Consider the following 21,654-nt stretch of genomic DNA (forward strand, 5'->3'; position numbering starts at 1 on the left):
ACAGCACAGGTGAAATAATCGTTTGATTAGTAAACATTGTTATTTTACCTGCTTGCATACAAGGTAATCGTGAAAACCTGACCTGTTGGGGAGGCCTGAGGGCAGGTTTGAAAACCAGTGTTCTATCTGAATCATGAAAGAAAACTTTTGGGTTTTATTATGTCCCTTTAATGCAATTACTAGCAAAGTCTTTACTATGACTCAAGTGCTAAAGGATGATATATGAAGATGTTATACAGATAGGACTACTCTCACCTCTCCCATTACTGCAATTGGTGTCTCTCCCGTTGCTTGAGCCACCCTGTGCTCTACCAGGTAAAACATGTATTCATCATAAAGCAATCGAATGAGATGGAACGATCCAAAGCTTGCAGCACTGCGCAAGGTCAGGTCCCTGATCACCATGGAGCTGCAATAAAAATGGGATGGGAGCTTTTAATCATATATAATACTAAGTTTGAATTCTAATGCATTGACAACTAACATAAATATACACTACATCCATATTCTCTAAATAAGTTGTTTTGATCAACAAATGCTGAGTGCTACAAAATCTGAGCCTTTTTTTTTTTTTTTTAAATGGCTGTATTTATAACCCCCCCCCAAACATCTTCTTTTGAGGAAGTATACAACAGCTATATACAAGTTTATCAATGATGACCACAAAACGTAAATTCCACAAGGTAGCAATGCATGAATTTAAATAGCATTTTATCATAAAAAAAACGGAAAAAAACAAAAACACCCACTACATTTTAATAGAAGAAAAAAATATTTCCTTATGTGACCATAACCATTCAACTTCCTGTTGCATGCAAGTTAAATGAGGGGGGGTTTCCTTAACCACTAACAACAGACTCCATACTCTTTAGACTGAAGCCCTTAAGGACACGTGCCATACCCTTTATGGCAGCTGTATACAGGCCTGTTATAGCGCATGTCTCGTTGACAGCGGCAAGACCACCATGTTTCTGCAGGCCTCATGAGCGAGGCATTGCAGAAATAGCCTTATGGAGGCCACCCCATGCTAGCAATTTCAAGGATATGGTTTCACTGAGACTGCATGCTGGTCAGTGGGCTGCCTCCATTGCAATCAGAGTGTATCTCATGCTGTTGATGGATGCCTGCATGTGAGGCTATCCAGTAACAGTACAGTAATTTAAAAATGACAGTGACTGTGTATTAATTTACTATGACAGCCAGTCCCAGTGATTGAATACTTAAAATGGAGCCTAGATACTGACATGCTCTTATAAACTTGTATTTTTACAATTTTAATAAAGTGTTTTTGATTTTAATGCCAAAGTCTTATTTTCTGTCCTTAGCAATAATTAAAAAAAAAACACAAGATTTTCTTTCATTATTCAGATAGAGCATGCAATTTTAAACAACCTACTAATTTACTTCCATTATCAATTTTTCTTCCATTGTTTGATATCTTTTGTTGAAAAGCAGGGACATAAGGTCAAGTGCCTGCCAATGTCCGGAGCTCTAGATGGCAGCAGTTTTGCAAGAGCTCTAGATGGCAGCAGTTTTGCAAGAGCACTAGATGGCAGCAGTTTTGCAAGAGCTCTAGATGGCAGCAGTTTTGCAAGAGCACTAGATGGCAGCAGTTTTGCAAGAGCACTAGATGGCAGCACTATGTACTGCTTCTGATGCCTGCCTAGGTCTCAATACAGAATATCATGGGAACAAAGCAAATTTGATAATAGAAGTAAATTAGAAACTGTCTTTAAAAATTGTATGCTGTATCAAACGCAAAATAAATTTTTTGGGTTGTATATCCCTTTAAATATAAAGTGTCAAAATACCTCTAAGTTAATAACCTGGGGTGTCTTAATTCTCTAAATACATACTTTTGTGTAGTGATTTTATATTGGGTGACCTCTTAAGCTTAAAGCCTAAGCATAGCATATTTTAGTGTTAAACCAATAGTTCCACCCTTGTAGTATTTGTCCTTTATTTGCTATAAGTTACTTGGAAAACTAGATATACAAGGTAATACTAAAATCAGGACAACATAAATAATCTACTTAAAGGCATTTTTATTTAGCTACACTTAATGGTTGTAAAGAAAAGTGCAAAAAAAAAAAAAAAATTACCCTCAATTTTTCAGTATTACATTCTAATTTATTGTTATTTTTATGTCCCCATATAGGGTATCACAAGAAAGCCCTGTTTGTCTACTAATAAATGGTGTATAATATAAATAGGGGGCCCTTAAGAGAGCAGATAATTATGGTGACAACATTACTAAGAAAAAAAATGCCAAAATTGATTGTCATTTAAGCACAGAAACTGAAAAACCTCTGTCCTTAAGGGGTTAAATGTACAAATCTGACAGACAGTAGCAGACTAGACCACAATCGTGCATAAGGCTTAGTGACTAAGTCCTAGGGGGCGCTAATAGTAACCTAAAATATGCAATGTATCAATAGATTGTACATGAAAATAATTTTGTTTCCAGTAGATGAGCTTCAGCTGACCTGTAGAACGACCATTTCAGCAGAAACTGCCTTGCTGCCTTTGGGAAACTAGGGCTCCCTTCATGTGGCTTTAGCACTTGGGTGACCACATTATCCAACCAGTGTGCCCATTGATCTAGTGAACTCTGTTGCTGTAAAGTCAACTTAAAGTCTTGCTCCAGCTTTTGTACCATGCCTTCTTCACACTGGCACACCCACGAAGCTTGCTCCTGTAGTGAAGGGGAGTGAGAAGATAGTCAGACAGAAGTATTCACAAAACAGTATGTAAATATTAAGTGGAAACAATATTTTAAGCTTTTAAAAAATCTCTATAAATTGATTACCTGCACATTGGCAAAGTCGACACGGTTTAGGTCACTGAGCATCTGGTTTATCTGGGATGTGTTCTGCAGAACAGCCCTGGCAGCCTGCGCCAAATGGTTAAGCGAAGTGTAGCGTCGTAAAGTCTGGGCAAAAGCGCTTACCACTCCAACCTTTAGAAAGAAACCAAAGCTATAAGACATTGCATGCTAACACAATTAATAGCCAATAGTTAAAAAACATGTGTGTGGTTTTTTTTTTTTTTAAATTTGGTTTACCTTAGCCTGAACGATCTGCTGGGGAAAGTCAATCATGGCGTTTGTCAGCCATCCTTCCAAGCTCTTTGCAAAGTTACGAATTGCCTGTGTCAGCGTACCTTAAAAGCAGAATTAATTGCAATTATTGACTAGGAAACCTTTTAATAAATTAGTGTCATTTTTATATATTTTTACATGAATCAAATGCAAGACAAAAGAACCAGTAATGAGAAAGACCAAGAAAACATTTAAATATTTTGCAACTTTTTTTTTAAAGATATCCAAGGATTTCTAGAGGTTGAAAAAGAACCTCACTAATCAATACAATTGCCTCAAAATCATAAGCGCTGAACATACCTCTTCTCCATAACTTTTAAAAATAAAATGATATTTAAAAAAGGTACAAAAAAAGGTTAATCGTAGAGGCCTACAGAGGGAGACGATTTTCCCTATTTTTTAATGTCCTGATTGGCACTAAAGCCAAGTGCTGCAGACTGAGCTTACACAGTGACTGATTGTTAAGTTTGCACTGTGCATATAACATGCCTAATCATTAGTCCCCAAGTAAATACTGCAATTGACAACTAACACATCCACGTGGTACAAATTTTCACAGAATAAGCTATTCCCGAAATACGTGTGAAGATGAATGCTTCTAACATCACAACATTTTCATTATTGGGGATCTGCAGTCTTTAGAATTTAAAGCTTTTATTATCAAGCGTAACAGCATTTATGAAAATGTAAAAGCAACACATACAATCTGTTTTAATTATACTTCAAAACAAATGTTAAAGTAAAACTTGCAATTTAATGGTTAGAAAAAAATTTATTTCAAGTTAATGTCAACTTTCATGATAAAGTGCCTGTTTTTTTTTAAAAAAACCCTGGTTTTAATTTTTTTTTTTTTTTAAACTGGGCACTTTATCATGAAAGTTGACATTTACTTTAAGTGCAATTGATATTAATCAAGCACCATCTAGTGGTCATCTTGAAAAGAAGTCCAGTTACACTAGTATCTCAATTATCAACCCAATTTTTTTTTATTTTTTTTTTAAATATTTTAACATAAATTATAAATCATTTTACTAAATTAGAACATTAAATTTGTCCCTGATGTTACACTTAATGATGCAACTGCTAATCCATTTAAAATAAGTAAAGCATTAGGATTTGTTGCCCCCTCACTGCAGTTTAAAGCATAGATTCCCCACTATATAAAACACTAAATGTGTGCAGGATGTATTCACAAGCGTAATTAGATGGTTATGGGTGGGGAGTGATGCACTCCCATAACTCAAAGGTGCCAGCTGCCCTGAGTTTGCAAGGCAGCCCCTTTTTCAATATATCTAGCAAAAGGGTAGCTGCTAATGGGAGGCCCGGAGATATGTATTAAAAAAAATAGATCCACCAGATATAGTTTTATACTTTAACTTTGTTGGCAATCAAACATCCAGGGTTGTCATGTTCCTTGTTCAGAGAAGAATTGCCTGGTATTTTGGGGCTGGACTGACCATACTAGGGAGGATCAGACTAATACTTCAGGAAAGTTCTCTGTGAAAAGCACAATTGGGCTAAAAGAAGCTGCTCCTAGGTGGTAACTCACCGTAGAACAAGCTACTGAGCGGTTGTTCCTGGTAGAGTGCTTCTCTTTCTGTATGCACCCAAACTGATTATAGTCTGGAACCACCCTTGCTTGTTGTTTTCCACAACACTGACAGTGTTTAAATAAAGTGAAGTGCAAGGCTGAATTGTGGTTGTTTTAACTATAAGCTCTCTTAACTGAATTGCTTTAAACATCCATGTAAAATTGTAAGTGGATACTTTTAGTTGTAACAGCACATGAATCAAATAAGTTAATACAATTAAAGGGACTGTAAAAAAAACAAAAAAAAAAAAAAACTTTCATGACTTAAATAGGGCATGTAATTTTAAACAACTTTCCAATTTACTTTTATTACCAATTTTGCTTTGTTCTCTTGGTATTCTTAGTTGAAAGCTAAATCTAGGAGGTATATATGCTAATTTCTTAGACCTTGAAGGCCACCTCTAATCTGAATGCATTTTGACAGTTTTTCACCACTAGAGGGCGATAGTTCATGTGTCTCATATAGATAACATTGAGCTCAGGCACGTGAAGCTCCTAAGAGCAAGCACTGATTGGCTAAAAATGCAAGTCTTTCAAAAGAACTGAAATAAGGGGGCAGTTTGCAGAGCCATAGATACAAGGTAATCACAGATGTAAAAAGTGTATTATAACTGTGTTGGTTATGCAAAATTGGGGAATGGGTAATAAAGGGATTATCTACCTTTTCAAACAACAAAAAATCTGGTGCTTACTGTCCCTTTAAAGGATAGTATTTCTGCAGATACGTACTTGGAACAGGCCTTAAAACATCTGGGATGAGGATTTCAACCAGCGCTTGGTAAAGGATGTGGTCACAGCTCCTCATCCACCTCATGATAGGCTCATATTTGCACAGTACCATCAGCTTTTCATTTGGTATGATTGCTTCCTGCTCCTCTTCACTGTTTTGTTGGAGAGAAAACGTCATCAAAATGTTACTAACTTTAACAATGTAATGACCGCTTATATTACATAGTAGATAGATGATCAGTCTCAGGCTTGAGTAAGGTCAGATATTTGAAGTTTACCTGGTTAGGGATGTGGAGCCGTCAGGAGATGCTGGTTTGGAGTTCCAGAATGCCTGCCACAGTTTTTCAATGTAATGAAACTGTAGATTCATAACCACATCCAGAGTGGCCTAAGAAAAATAATAATTAAAAAATAAATAAAAAGTGAATGATCCTGGAATTTGTGTGTATATATATATATATATATATATATATATATATATATATATATATATATAATCATACACACAATGGTAACCTTGTTGAGACTATGACAGCCGCAATTACAAATGTGTGTATATATGCTTATTAGCAACAATCACTTGGTGTAAGCAAACTGTGAAATGCTTAATCGCATTCGCATGTCTTAACCTGGCCGCGATGATATCGTTTGCTGGTAACCATGGTAACGCATGTCCACAATCTATGACGTGTCACGCGGCATTGGCCGGTGATGACATCATCGTGGGACGGCATGGGCCTCAGATGGCCGTGTGTTAAGGTATTTAAGACAGTGTACCATGTAATTTGCCAATTGTTTTTAGGTTCACCTTGTTGAACCCATTTATTGACATTTGACAAAGGTGCACATGGGCACCAAAACGTTACGTCATTTTTAAACTTTGTAGAATATATATATTCTGCCACAAGAGATCATGGGTAGATAATTTGCTTCAAGCCTTCATATTTCTTGCAATGAAGTCAAATAAGAAAATTTCTGGCTGCCATCTCCCATATTGTGCCGTTGATAGAAGCTGGATAGAAATGTACCACTGCAGTTATCTTTGCAAATAATGGAAACATTCTATCCTGAAAAACATTCAACTTCCTGTTTACCATCACATATCAACTCCAATACTTTTCTGTTTAGTGTGAGCCCCAGAGGTTTAACATATACTTAACAAAATTAACAGCCAGTACCTCAGCTAATACAGCACTAAATAAATCAAATTGCACATCAAAGTAAACCACGTTCAAAAATGTATTTACATGTTCATAATGTAAATTTTGATACTCACTACCAGATAATGTCTATTAGCATCTTGTCCAGTGCACCAGATGTTTAACAGTTATTCTTTATACAATTAAATCACAAACCATAGGTTTCTGCTTTTTCAAAGGCACCAAGTACATTTTTACAACACTAGTGTGGTATATATGCAGTAGCTAAATTTATAAACTGCATCCCCAGGGCCCAGACTATAACTCTTTAAAAAAAGATTTGGTGCTGAAAACAAGAAACCAAATCCCACTTATAGTTTAGCAAGCTGCAGCGGCACAGTCAGGGTGAGGATGGCAATTTTTTTTTTTTTTTTTTAATTTAATAACCGATAAGTGATGGTAAATCCTAGCGTTTGTTAAAAGCTTGGATTTACCATCACTATAATCATATACAATTGTTTTTATAGGGTTTGAATTATATGAGATTAACTACAGTTCAAGACTGGCATGGATTTTTACATAATGTAGATAAACAGCACTTTATATACTTTAATATTCCAGATTGATCTAACACAAAATGGCAATTTCAACAAGACCTGGCAAGACGTTAAAGGGATAGTAAACACCTTGAGATTTTAATACAGAATTTAATTATGCATGAACAACTTTGCATTATACTTTCATTATTTTTGCTCCCTTTTGATGTAATTTTGCTTAGAAAATTGTGTAATTTCTAATTCTCAGAACTTATAATGTGCCCATACTTCTCAAGGCTAACTCTGCTACAAATATGTCTCTAACTGGCATTAAATGATAACTGCAAAGCAATGCACTATATGCTAAATGTATGACAGTGTCTGGCCTTGTTGTCTGAAGACTTAAGCCCAGATTGGTTCCTTCAAATAAGGCAAATGTTTGGAGGCATTTGGCTACTGATAACTGCGGTAAAATATAAACATTAAGACTGATATGTTATTCTATTGCATCACAACTGAAATGTTTTGTAATTAAAAGGTGTTTATTGACCTTTGAAGACAAAGGTCCTCCAGTGGAACATCACATTGGGTTGTGTGAGATTTAACAATTTAATAAACTCACACATGATTGGAGCAATTTGTAACAGAAACTAAACCGTGTAACGCAGACAAATTATTCAAAGTCAGGAAAACAGTTAAGGAAATGTTTCAGCTATGGGTCAAACGTGTTGCCACATCAGTGTATCTAACCCATTACATAATGGAAGAAACTGGCAAAAACTTGAGTCTGTAGGTAATAAAGGGACAGTCTACTGCAGAATTTTTATTGTTTAAAAAGATAGATAATCCCTTTATTACCCATTCCCCAGTTTTGCATAACTTATACTGTTATATGAATACACTTTTTACCCCTTGTATCTAAGCCTTTGCAGCCTGCCCCTTATCTCAGTGCTATTGATAGACATGCATTTTAGCCAATCAGTGCTGACTCTTAAATAACTCCAAGGGAGTGAGCACATTGTTATCTATATGCCACACGTGAACTAGTGCTGTCTAGCTGTGAAAAGCTTTCACACTGCACTGAGATAAGAGGCAGGTTAACGGCTTAAAAATTTGTATATGAGCCTACCTAGGTTTAGCTTTTCACAAAAAATACCAAGAGAGCAAAGCAAATTTGATGATAAAAGTAAATTGGAAAGTTGTTTAAAATTGCATGCCCTATCTGAATCATGAACATTTAATTTGGACTTGACTGTCCCTTTAAATCCACAACAGAAATGTTGTAACTGATTAAATCAGGGTTTACGCTGGCATTTTGTTAGTACCGGACCAGTCACTTGATACCAAACAATACAGAGCGAATATAGATACCTACTTCACAGTGTCGCCGGTACATAAGCTGTAGGTTTTTAATGTCAGTCATGGTGATGCCCTCTGGTAATAGAAATGTGCCCAGATCTGGTGCAGGAAAATCTGGGAACACATGGTTCATATCTGTATTAAAAAGGAAAAAAAATGTAATTAAAAGCAAATAAGATATTTGTATCAAACCATTGGGCTATACAAATGTTTTAATGTATTAATTGTGATAATTAATTTCTCTTTACCTATAAACTGCTGGTGATGCTGACTCTGAGCGGCTACAGATTGCTCTGGAGAGGTGTGCTGGGCGCTGTTTGGGGTGTTATCACCCATACCGTCCATTTTCTGTGTAGGTCTGTATCTAGCCAGTTAAAAAAGGATACAAGGAGGAGAAAGAAAAAGAAAACAAAGAACTACATGAAAAACTCTGTTCTGGTGGGAAGTTGATAAAAACACCCTGCATTTTAATGGGACATAAAACCCAAAATGTTTCTTTCATAATTCAGATATAACATAAGAGATAAAAATAAAAAATAAATAAAAAAAAAATTCAATTTACTTCTATTATCAATTTTTCTTTGTTAACTTGTTATCCTTTTGTTGAAAAGCAGGAAGGTAAGTTCTGCAAAATGCACATGTCTATATGGCAGCCGTTTTGCAACAATGTTATACATTAGCAAGAGCACTAGATGCAGCACTATTCCCCGTCATGTAGAGCCCCAGACATGAGCACGCTACCTACTCGGATATCTCTTCAACAAAGAAAAACATGAGAACCAAGCAAATCTGATAATAGAAGCAATTTTAATTGTATGCTCTATCTAAATCATGAAAGAAAAAAGTTGTGTTTCATGTCCCTTTAAGGTTACATTTCTCCTTTGAGGCAATTGCAATCTCACTATATATAATTATTTTTCCCGGCACTTAAAGAATAGAAAAAGGAAAAAAAATATATATATTTAAAAAATGGGCAATTTAAATAAATTAAAATGTAATGCAGATGTAAAGCAGGTACACAATAGGATACAAATAAACTGAATAACTCTGATACCATATGTTGAGGTCATGATAGGGAGAGAGTTTTTAGAGGAAGTGTATCCCTGGACTGCTCGTGGGTCCTGAGCGGCACTTCTCTGCGTTAACCCCTTTGTAGGGGTTAAACACACAGTAGCCCAGGGTTGATAGCCATAAAATGACATGCTTTAACAAATTAGAGTCATTTTTCAACTATTATGGCCCTTTAAAGGATAAATCCACCTATTTAACTTTTACTTTAACAGCAGGGGATACTAGCGTACTTTTTATCCAGCAGGGTGTTACAGGCAGTACAGGATGTAAAATTTGTAGGAATGTAAGCGGGTAGAAAATAATCACTGCATCTAACCTTTGCTTCTGGTGTATGGGTTGCTGCCTCATTGCCATGTATTGAGTGTCTTCTTGCAGGCGGTTCAGGGGGGAATCTGGTTTCAAGCGAATGCCATAATAATGATATTTGGAATTACCTCTGAAAAAGAGAAAGTTGAGATGTTAGTGCAAGGACAGTAAGGATCCAGTACATTCTGCCAAACTAAAACATGAATAGCATCCTATAGGTAGTATGCTGACCTGGTACCAAGTCGCCTTGTTCTCAGTCCCATAAACACAGAGCGAATCAGTTTGCCAAAAGAAGCAGCATTAACTGGATCCAACTTGTGCTCCTGACAATGTCGCAGGTAATGGTTGTACAAGGAGCTGCGGGGAAGGCTTACACCTTCTGCCGTTTCATAATTGTCCAGAAGCCACTGAAGCTGGGGTGATAAAATACAAAAATGCATAAACAGGAAAATGGTCATTTAAAAAAAGAACAAAAAAAAACACCACAGCATTATGGGGAGTCAATGCACAATATGAAGATGCACGGTGTAAATAAAGGAAACCAGCAGTCTTCAGATTGTTTATCTTTTCATCCTTATAAAATGTATTTGTAAGGAAAGAAAGAATTTGTTCAGCAATTGTTTTGGAAAACACTTTTACATTAAGCTGTTTAACCCAACACCAATATAAGTGGCGACACAGCATGCAGGATTAAAGAGGTTAAGTAGAAAGACCACTGTTTCAGGTATGGAGAATATTTTTCCCAGGGGACAGGGATCCATTACATTTACGATTATTACATTAGAACTCTGTCTACCATAACAAAATTCTACTTGCAACATAGAAAACTCTCCAACAGTAGAAAAATAAAGGGACAAGTTCATAATTGGAAGAAAAAAAAAAAAAAAAAAAAAAAAAAAAAAAAGACATATAGGGGTAAGTGACATACACTGCCAGATGTACAAAGCGTGCACGTACAAAAGCTGCCAGAGCAAGCAAACAGCAATTGTTTCAGAGCAAGCTGCAGAGTTAGAGGTGAACTTACATGGCTGTTGAGCAAGCTGCTTTTGTGAGAGGTGATGCCTTCATTTTTTTGGAGGTTTTCAATCGCCATTTCAAGCTACAGAAAAAGCATGCAAAAAACAGAGGAGATGTCAGTCAGCTCTGCTTAAATTAGAGACTTAAAAACTCACAGGAAATGTGCAGATAAAATAGGGATTGTGGAGGGTGCTATGGTTCTACTACATGCACTGGAGGGTTAAAAGACGTGAGATCTGGAGGTATAACATTATGCCTGGAAACAACCAAAATCCTGACATCCCTAAAACTCAAAGTCTACAAACCCATCTGACCTCCAGGTAATAAGCCAACAGGCTCGATAGGGGAGACGCTCATGCAGAATTTACAAAGTTCCAGGTACTGTGTCAAGACATACGATTTGCAGCACAAAGTGCATAATGGTTTTGTTCATATATGTATAGTTAAATGTAAGGTTGCACAATAAAGTTTTCAAGTATGTCCTGGGTGCACAAAACATTGCATTGGTACAATAAAATACAAAAACAATATTAATAGACAATATAAACAAAATTTAACATAGAACAGGTGGGAAATATATAATCAACCATAACAGGTGCATTCTGTTTTGAGATATGTAGAAAGGGATCTCTTAAAGGATTTTAGGTTTGAAAGTGTGAGGGAGGTCGTTCCAGATTTTCGGTGCTCTGTAGGAAAAGGAGGATTGAGCTGCTTTCTTTATGTATTGAGGCAAACTAAATAATGTGCTGGTACTGGATCGGAGGTTATAGGAGGTGGGAATAGCCGGGGAGAGCATTCTGCTCAGGTAGGGTGGGAGCTTCCCAGAAAAGCTCTTAAACACAAGGCAAGAAAGATGGAGGGTGCGTCTGGATTCCAATGACAGCCAGTTTAGTTCTTTTAGCATGTCACAATGATGGGTCCTGTAGTTACATTGTAGCACAAAGCGATAGAATGAGTTATACAATGTATTAAGTTTATTAAGGTGAGTTTGCGGTACTGGTGCACATACTACATCCCCGTAAATCAATGAATGGCATCAGCATTTGCTGTACAATCGTTTCCTTTACTGTAGGGCTTAGGCAGGATTTGTTTATGTACAGTGCACCTAGTTTTGGATAAAGTTTAGATGCAAGTATTTCTATGTGGAGGACAAAAGATAGATTGGGGTCTAACAAAATACCCGAGTATTTGAAAGAGTGGACTGCGGTCAGTGTGCTATTTGATTTTGTTTTGCTGTATAGATGGGAATTTTGTAATTTGTGTAATTTAGGAATCATTCCAAAGATCATTGTGACAGTTTTGTCAGTGTTTAGGAAGAGTTTGTTTCTTGTGATCCCCTTTTCTACCTCTGTGAGCTGGTCTTGGAGAACAGCCTCAAGTTGTGGTAGATCGGATTTGCTTGCATAGATCACCGTGTCGTCTGCGTACATGTGTACAGTTGAGGATTTGAATACATTAGGCAGATTGTTTATAAATAATGTGAATAGTAGGGGGCCCGAGAATGGAACCTTGTGGAACACCACACATGACTGGGAGAGGGAGGGAGTCGCTGTAAGAAATGGAGACATATTGTGATTGATCTGATATATATGATCAAAACCAAGTTAGCGAACGATCACCAATACCTGATTTTTTTAGTTTGTGTAGTAGAATGTTGTGGTCAACTGTGTCAAAGGCTTTTGCAAAATCAAGAAAAACAGCTACAGTTAGGTCTCCTTGTCCCATGCCAGTTTGAATGTTGTTGCAAAATTTTAGAAGGGCAGTTGTAGTTGAGTGATTCGGGCGAAAATCTGATATATCAGGGGTCATATAGTTAGATTGTTGGTAAAACTCACATAGTTGCGTATGGATACATTTTTCTAAGATTTTTTACAATACTGGGAGCAATGATATTGGGCGATAGGCACTAACTACTCTTGCAATCTTCCAAAGTTTGGGTATGTATCCAGATACCAAGGATTTGTTAATTAGGGTTGTGACAGATTTAGCAATTGCTGGTACAAACTGAGCTTCAGAAGCATTGATGGAATTTGATCAGGTCCAGACTGGACGGTTTTTTTTCATTTTTAGATTATTAAGGTGTTTCATAATGATATTGATAGGTACAGGTCTAAAATTTGAACTTCTCTATATTGGGTGTTTGCAAATTTAGTGGGGTCTGATTGACATTTGTAGTTTCAGGATGTGTCATGTATTAGTTTGGCAATCAGGGTGGTGGAACATCCGACAAAATAATTGTTAAATGCATTTGCTTTTTCTAAGGGAAGTTGCAGGGTTTGGTTGTTCACTTTGACAGTGGAGGGTTGGGAGTGCATTGTGTGCAAATTATTTATGACTTTCCAAAACTTTCTAGGGTTTGATATGTTATTGTTCAGATTTTCACAGAAATATTGGGCCTTGGCCAATTTTGTTTGTTTAGTGCATATATTTTGCAATTGTCTATATACACAGTGATCATTCATAGAGCCAGTACTCTAACTTTGACCACAATGAATCCTGAAACTGGAACATTTGAATGAGGTCAGCTGTGATCCAATTCAAAATGTGCTCCTTTTACTCTCACCTTACGCAGAGGGGCATGCAGATTCCAAACTTGTAGGCGTTCGGACTGAAAGAATTCAACTGCATAGTCTATATCTGGGATTAGGTTTAATCTGTGGCAGGGGAGGTTCTTGATGCGATTTAGAAATGATTGAAGATTCCATTTTTTTGAAGGACCTGGTGATTTTGATCTTGGGAGAGGATTTAGTAGCCTTTATTTTGTGCACGCAGTACACTAAGCAGTGGTCACTGAAACTGTTAGGGAGATCACCTGCTTCCTGGAATCGGTCAGGAGAAGTGGAGAGAATCCAATAAAGCAAGGTGTGGTTATGGCTTTCAATGTTTATGCGAGTTGGGGAGGAGATTAATTGTGTAAGCTGCAAAGTCTTAAACAGCGAGCAAGAACTTTTATTTTTAGAATTCAGCCAATCAATATTAAAATCTCCAAAAAACAAAATTTCACTTTTTGGGTTTTGAGCTTTGGTTTCACTAAAGGAGATGAGTTATGTCAGAAAGGGAATGCATGGGGGAGTTCGGTGGGTGGTAGATTCCGGCAACAATGATCGATTTACTGCATGGGATCTCAATTGTGTCAGAAAGGAAATCAAAGATGGCAGGAGAGCTAAGGTTTTGTAAGGGGGTGAACTTGATGGAATTGTCAACATAAATTACAACGCTGCCTCCTCTTTTTACTCTGTCATTTCTTTGGCATGAATACCCATGTATTGCAATGGCAGAGTCAGGTATTTTTGCGGTTAGCCACGATTCAGAGAGCACAATGATTTTGGGCTTGTAATGTAAACACACTGCTTGCAGTGCATCGATTTTTGGTAGTAAGCTGCGGATATTACAGTGCACAAAGGAGAGGCCTTTTTTAGCTGGAAGGCTAGGAATGGAATCTGTTGGGGGCCAGGGTTAGACTCGCATCATTTGCAAGAGCAAGTAACATAAGGAATAGAATTTTGTACATAATTTGTGTTTGGTCATATAGTGAAAGGGATACTTTATCATTTTGTGAGGTAGGGGTAGGAGGGCTATTTTTTTATAACTCTCCACCAGCACTCAGCAGATAAGTTACAGAGCAGGCCAAGGTGTATGATTATTTGTTTTCCAGTTTGAGGTGTGTTATATATTATTGTGCACGTGTCTGAAACACTATATATCAGTCATGAAAGAATGTTATACATTAGCAAGAGCACTAGACGGCAGCACCTTTTCCTGTTATACAAGTGCTTCAGACAAGTGTATGCTACCTACCTAGTTATCGCTTCAACAAAGACTATTATGAGAACAAAGTGAACTTAAGCAAAACATTTTTTTTTAATGGCTTGTTCTGTCTCAATAAAAAAAAAAAAAAAAAAGGGTAGATCTTTGGCTAGTCTATAAGAGAGGTAAACAATATTGCACTGTGCATTTCATTCAGTAAAACTAAAAAAGTAAAAAGGGCAGAAGTCAAAATTAAACTTTCATGATTATGATTGAAAAAGTATCTTACAATTGTACGTTCTATGTAAACAAGAAACACAACATTTTTCTCTTTTCGTGATTCAGATAGAGTATACGATTTTAAACAACTTTCCAATTTACTTCTAATATCTAAATTTGCTTAGTTATTTTGGTATCCTTGGTTGAAATTGAATGATACGTAGGTAGGCACAGAAGATGGGACCTAGCTGCTGATTGGTGGCTGCACATATATGTCTCTTGTCATTGGCTAAGCAATGTGTTCAGCTAGCTGCTCCTTCAACAAAGGATAAGAAAATGAAGCAAACTTGATAATAGAAGTAATTTGGAAAGTCGTTTAAAAATGTATGCTTTATCTGAAACAATAGAAATTGCGTTTCATGTCTCTTTAATTCTATTATTACATGTACTTTGTTCTTTTGATATTATTCGTTGCTAGGCATACCAAGGTATGCAAATGAGTAGGTTTACCAGATGTGTTCAGCCAAGCTTCAGTAGTGCACTGCAGCTCTGAAGCGGACTTTAACTATGTGTTTAACCCTTATAAATGTGTTAAGCACTGTTATATGCAAGCAACAGTGTATAAATGAAAAGCTCTAACACACCATAGCTTTTATGTACCTTTAAGCCCCCAGAAGTTACTGGAGAAGCTTAGATCAATGCTTACAATGTCATGCTTTGCCTGCAACGCAAATGATCTGCAAAAACTGCAGATGCTGCTTTGTTCAACACTTCCATTAAAAAAATAAAATGTCAGAAATGTGGATTATACAGTCAATTGGATTGGCTCTATCTTTTCATGGTGGTCATTAGATGTGCATAAACATTTGTACATTTGAGTAGAAAAAGAACACGAGAAAAAGTTGTTTGGTCCTTCAAAGAGAAATCTTTTTTTTCCTATTACTTTCTGCTGCAAACTTTTTTGCTACAGCAGGATAAGTGTCTTCTAGTTTTGCCTGGAATATAACATTTGTTTAAAAGATTTACACCAGACCAAAAGGCCAGTTTTGGATAATATTAAGAAAGAGCTAGACACAAGACAAGTCACCATCTCACAAAATCTATCCCACAGTACATGAATCCTCTAGCTGAGATATACACTTACCGTGGCAGGCGAAGAACGCGAAGTGTGAGACAGTGCATGGCGGGAGTTGTCCAGCCCCCCATGGATCAGGTATGCTCCAGAACTAGAAATTATCTGGCTCCCGCTTACATCCATGGTGATGCCCACCATACTATGAGATGGGATGGCTGTCGGTGTTGAGACCACAGTAGTCACCTGAGCCCCACCACCGGGAGAATCAAAGTATGAGGCTCCACTGCTAGGGGCATATATCTGAGCCTCTGCATTGTAGGAATAAGCTGCACGGCTGTGTGGGAAGAAGAGAAATAGTTATATGACTATTCCCTAAATTCTCAGAACAACAGTAAATGAAGGCTTTCATAACTGACATGTCATATCATACCCAACTTCAGACTAACAATTATCACATTTACATATCACATAGCATTATCAAAAGATTGTTGTCTTTTATTTTATATACAGTACACAAGTTGAAAAGAAAGTTACAAGGCAAAAACTATAAAATCATACAGGAATAAAGCAAACTGCATATAAATACATAAAAATAAAAACAAATACACACACTAATATATATATATATATATATATATATATATTTATTTATTACATATATACCTTGAAAATAGATAGATAGATACATAGATAGATACATAGATAGATAGATAGAAGGAATAATGTTTCACACAATGTTTTGATTACAACTGCCCTTCTTCATACACCAATACTTCTGTGCACAAGTGAAACTTACATAGTTCCATTGGTGTAAACCGTATCCCCATCCACATACTGTACTTGAGCTGGGTAGACATGCTGAACAGTCTGAACCTGCAATGATAAACTCAGTTAACATTTTGCAAAAGGAAGACGGTTTGGTAAAACAAATATTGAGAATAAAAGATGGTTAAGAAGAATAATAAAGGCTACTTAAATTTTAAAAGTTTTACAAAAAACACATAGCAGCCCTCACAAAAGGGACAAGGAAGGCAATGCTAAAGATGCCTTTTATAACATTATATATGTGTGCAGCATGATTGTAGACAAGTAGGTATGCTCTGTACATGTCACACAGAGCATACATCCCAACTGATGCCTGTGTTAGCCCTAATGAAAAACACATTTCATTATACCATTTACAAAAAATAAATTAAAAAATGAATAAAAAATAAAAAATGGTATCCTGTTCCATACAGAGCCATAGGTAAATTAATGTTCTTAACCTTTAATTCCCAACACAGGTAAACAAGCACAGGCTAAAATCAAAATACATTCCTAGAAGGAGTTGTTAAATGTGCAGAGATTTCAGAGAAACTGTACAAGAGTAAAAATATTCCACCAGGCTAATGGGGTCAAAATTTTCTTTCAGAACTTGGGAGCCACCCAGAATACTGAGTAACAAGCCATACAAGGAATTATTTTATGAAAGGATGTATGTAAAAGATTAAAAAAAAAAGGGGGAGCCGTGGCTCACTGGTCTCCCAGGATCCATCAAGCACTGCTCTAGATTATACATTTTACAAATACAAATCACCTACTAGAATGTTGGCAGCATGTCCACCATTATAAAGTTCAGACTGCTACGTTGGCACAAAATCCAGTTCACAAGAGTTTGATAGCAAGTATAAGGTTTCTTCAAACAAAATATCTGAAGAATATATTATACGAGTCTTGTACTAAACACAGATGTCCCTTTTTAGCTTTTTTTTGTACACATGCAAGATCTGAAAAAAAAGCATGCAGCAAGTTAGAAAGGTTCTGGAATGTTGAAGCTGTTTTCTGAAAAAGCGCGAGACCTTGAAGAATGACAAATATTTTATAGCAGCATGTTGGAATGAGAACAGAAATAAAATCACCTTCTCAAAAAAAGCACCTTTTGTATGGAGTCAATAACCTCTTGATCAACCATAGTAACAAATATTCAATGTGCCAAACAAGGGTGTGTTATTGCCATTTTTGCTTCCAAATGGATTCTATAATAGCAGTATTGATGCTGCTGTTTCAAAGAACACACAATCTTCCTTAAAGGTATAGTCTAGTCAAAATTTAACTTTCATGATTCAGATAGAACATTCAATTTTAAGCAACTTTCTAGTTAACTCCCATTATCAATTTTGTTTCGTTCTCTTGGTATCTTTATTTGATAAAGCAAAAATTATAGCTTAGGAGCCGGCCCATTTTTGGTACAGGGACTGGGTAGCACTTGCTGATTGGTATCTAAATATAGCCACCAATCAGCAAGGAACCAAAAATGGGCCAGCTTGTAAATAAAATAAAGATACCAAGAGAACAAAGAAAAATTGATAACTGGAGTAAATTAGTAGACTGCTTAAAATTGCATGCTCTATCCCTTTAAACTTATTTTGATAGAGGAAGAAAAAAAAAACACTATCCATGCCCAAATTGAGAATAGTACTGACCACAGCCTTGTTAAGAAAAGCATTTTATTTTAGTGACTTCAAGAGACACGTGCAGAAAAGCTGAAGGGTGAGAATTAGTGGCAGCCATTCTTCATGCCCAGACTTCAGAGACATTTACCTGCTGCTGTAACTGGTGGGCTCTGGGAACCTGACTGTGTGCTCCTTTTGGAGCAGAACTAGACCTCTGAAAGGAAAATGAGATTAAGAGGGCAGGCAGATTTCAAAGGGTGATGTTTCTTGTATCCTTGTCTAATGTGCACATCCCACAGATAAAATGTAAAACCAGTCTTTTGGTTTATATTTAACCTGTCTTTCTTTGTTCAAATCTATAAACATTGCCATTGGATAGTGTGAGTAAGACAAAGTAGTGACCAGCGAGTAAACAACCTTCAGCACTCACTGGACCTAGACTAGACTTTAAAAAAAATCAAAAAAAAAATCTACATGTTATTGTCAGACTAATTTTTTTCTTTGAATGCATCATTCTAGCTAGCATTTATTTAGTGTTTAATGTCCCTTTAATAAACATGTTTCTTGTTTAGAAGTTCAATGAGTGATAACTATTGCTTTGTATACACACACCTGTACCCACTTCAGTTTGACAGTGCAGTCCACCTGCGTGTTTGGTATTTGTCTAAAAAAAAATATTACAATTGGCTATAACACCTTTGTTTGCATGTGTGGGCTGTAGGTTAGCGATCTAGGAAAGAATAGGCCTCTATCACCACCTGGGGACCCAACACCCTTTGGCCAAATGCTGCAAAGTAACTCTTCATTTTATACTATTAATCTAGAGTACATTTAAGCAAGTGATGTGTAGGCTGTTTATATAATTAGAACATATACACACACCATATACTCGCATAATCAATTGTTTTAGAATGTTCTTACACTTTGTAACACCTACATAAATAGCTAACCAATAGAGAACAAGCATCTGTCCCAGATCAAAAACATACCTGCTGGGAGGCTGGTACAGGTTGAACAACAGGTGCTTGTGCTGAAGCAGATGTCCTCAGTGCGACAGATGTCGCAGACTCGGAGCCACTGTCTGAATTTTGCATGCTGGTTCCTGTGGTGGGGGACAGAAGAAAAATGTTTTTTGTAATAGAGCAAAATGGTTACGTAGCTTATCTTAGATCCCCTATTCCCCATACTGTATATTATACATATAAGTAGAATACAAATTATGATTATTAAGCAGTCCCATTGTTAATGAGGACACAGCTGGAAAGTATATAAATATTTTATTTTTATTATTTTTTTCCGCCTTCTTCTCAGCAAGAACACAGAGAAACAGGAAAATCAGGGCATCCTACAGATCTACATGTCATTCAATACTACACTGGTGATGCAAAGATAACAAGGCACAGCCATAGGTAATTGGAGAGGAGTAGTGTAGGTCTCCTCAGTAAGGCAGTCTGCCAAGACATTAGAGGGAAGACACAGGTTACTAGAGGAAAGCAAAGAGATCAGCTACAGGGCATGATGGGTAACTGGAGAAGCAGTCTGTTTTTTTTTTTCCTCTTCCAGTTTAGAATATAACATTAATAGCCTGTGTACATAACATGGTTTTATAAACATGTTACAGTTACTACAGACAAGCACAGGCATTTACAAAATGTACTTGCTTCAGAAGCCAGTAGGAATAAGAAGATTCCAAACAATTTTATATAGAGATTTAAAAAGAAAATCTCACATATTTGGGAGGGGGGGGGGGAAGCCATGGCTCACTGGTTAATGTAATTTATTAAGTTGAGGGCTTTAGTAACCTATCTATAGATATTTAGGCAGAAATGGATACAATTAAATAAAATTGTTAGGAGCCCAAGTGTTTTCTATTTTTCACTTCTGTCTATAATATACATTTTCATCTAAAAAATAAACTCCTTTCCTTGTGCCGTAGGCACATTTTTTTAATTTTATCAGCTCTTTAGATCAACTTTTTACAATTTTTGTGCACAGTTGATAAACTAAAGAGAACATGAGGATGAGGGAGGTTTTTCTTAACCCTTTGACTACCAGTGAGTCCTCTCCGACAACCAAAAGGTTAAAGTCTACTAAATCACAATAGTTTTCAGCACTGTGCATGGCTGATAAATGTTAATGCTGGATATACAACTCCCTTAGTTCGGTTACAAAAAAGGAGCAATTAGAAACTATGCAATGCTGAGATTGCTTTATCTGAGGAGGGGGTCAGACGGGTGTTTAATCAGCAGAAAAACAGATGCAGATGTTCCATAGCAAGACGCAGGCTACCATGCTTGGCTCTGTTTGCTTTCCTCCGGATTGTTACTCGGCAAACAACGGTTGCTAGGAGCAACCAGAGTCCACTCCCGTATCCACGAGCCCGTTGCTCGGCAACCCAGAGATTACATCCCAAACTAAACAATATGCTTCTCCACTACACCCCCCCCTCTTCCTCTACTGCATGCTGCTCTGCTCTCTACTATTAACCAGGCAATGTGTCATCTATTATACCCAACTGTGATAGGGGGGAGAAAGCATTTATTTCTCTTTTGCTAATGGGTCTGCTGCAAAGTAGCTACCTTCAAAGAAGGCACACTTGTCCTCCCTATCCTAAAAAAAATGTTGAGGTTTAAGCCATTCACTGCAGTCCTCTGTAGTAACCAGGGGGTTACATCAAATTTGTCTTAATGAAAGCAAGTAGCAGTAATTATTAGTGTTAAACTTAGTTTACAAAAGTCTTATTTATGTTCAACAGTTTGAAAAATTCCTATTGACAGAACACTGAGGAACCACTTGCACTTATTTTAAGACAAGGGAGTTTGCAGATATCAATATATCCGCATACATACGCATACCCTCAATTAAAACGATAAATGGGCTATGAATAATAACCAAATATAAGTATAGGCATTATGCTCCCTGGTGCATCAGATTTGTTAAGTCAGATCATATTAAGAAAGCTTAGTAAAGTTAAACACCAAATGTTACATTCATTTTAACCTATTTGTTGGACACATATGCAAGGATAAAAGTGGATTAATGAAAGGAGGAGGAAGAAAGAAAAAGTGAGCCCTCAAACAGTTTCCTGTTTGCACGCAGTCCACGCGATACCTACAACTATATAATAATAATGTATATTTTAGTGGAGGTGCATTCATAAACACTGTTGCAGCTTATTTTATTTAGAATACAAAATTAACGAGACTGTTTATGCACTGCATTCTGGGTTGATTTTACCAATGGACTGGTATTTTCTAAAATAATTTAAGGGTATTTATGAAGTGGTCTTGATTTCAACAGTGCTTCTTTAGTAGTTAGAAGAAAATGGTTTAG

General features: G+C 36.7%; 1 protein-coding gene across 3 annotated transcripts in view; it reads right to left on the reverse strand.

The window, feature by feature from the left end:
* RFX2 (regulatory factor X2) overlaps nt 1-21,654 on the reverse strand; it is a 53,660-nt gene that overhangs the window by 12,622 nt on the left and 19,384 nt on the right. The window contains exons 2-16 of one of the 3 annotated variants that reach the window (XM_053703056.1): nt 19,311-19,423; nt 18,470-18,535; nt 16,686-16,762; nt 15,959-16,223; nt 10,856-10,930; nt 10,063-10,244; nt 9,842-9,961; nt 8,703-8,812; nt 8,471-8,589; nt 5,699-5,808; nt 5,421-5,572; nt 3,065-3,162; nt 2,810-2,959; nt 2,487-2,695; nt 256-409 (exon numbers count right to left, since the gene is read on the reverse strand). In XM_053703056.1, coding sequence (XP_053559031.1) covers nt 256-409; nt 2,487-2,695; nt 2,810-2,959; nt 3,065-3,162; nt 5,421-5,572; nt 5,699-5,808; nt 8,471-8,589; nt 8,703-8,812; nt 9,842-9,961; nt 10,063-10,244; nt 10,856-10,930; nt 15,959-16,223; nt 16,686-16,762; nt 18,470-18,535; nt 19,311-19,415 — 1,992 coding nt within the window. In that variant the 5' untranslated portion in view covers nt 19,416-19,423. Of the gene's footprint in view, nt 1-255; nt 410-2,486; nt 2,696-2,809; nt 2,960-3,064; nt 3,163-5,420; nt 5,573-5,698; nt 5,809-8,470; nt 8,590-8,702; nt 8,819-9,841; nt 9,962-10,062; nt 10,245-10,855; nt 10,931-15,958; nt 16,224-16,685; nt 16,763-18,469; nt 18,536-19,310; nt 19,424-21,654 lie in introns of all 3 variants that reach the window. The other 2 variants (XM_053703055.1, XM_053703057.1) reach the window with 2 other exon arrangements.

The sequence above is a fragment of the Bombina bombina genome, chromosome 2 (genome assembly GCF_027579735.1).
Source record: "Bombina bombina isolate aBomBom1 chromosome 2, aBomBom1.pri, whole genome shotgun sequence".
Taxonomy (NCBI): domain Eukaryota; kingdom Metazoa; phylum Chordata; class Amphibia; order Anura; family Bombinatoridae; genus Bombina; species Bombina bombina.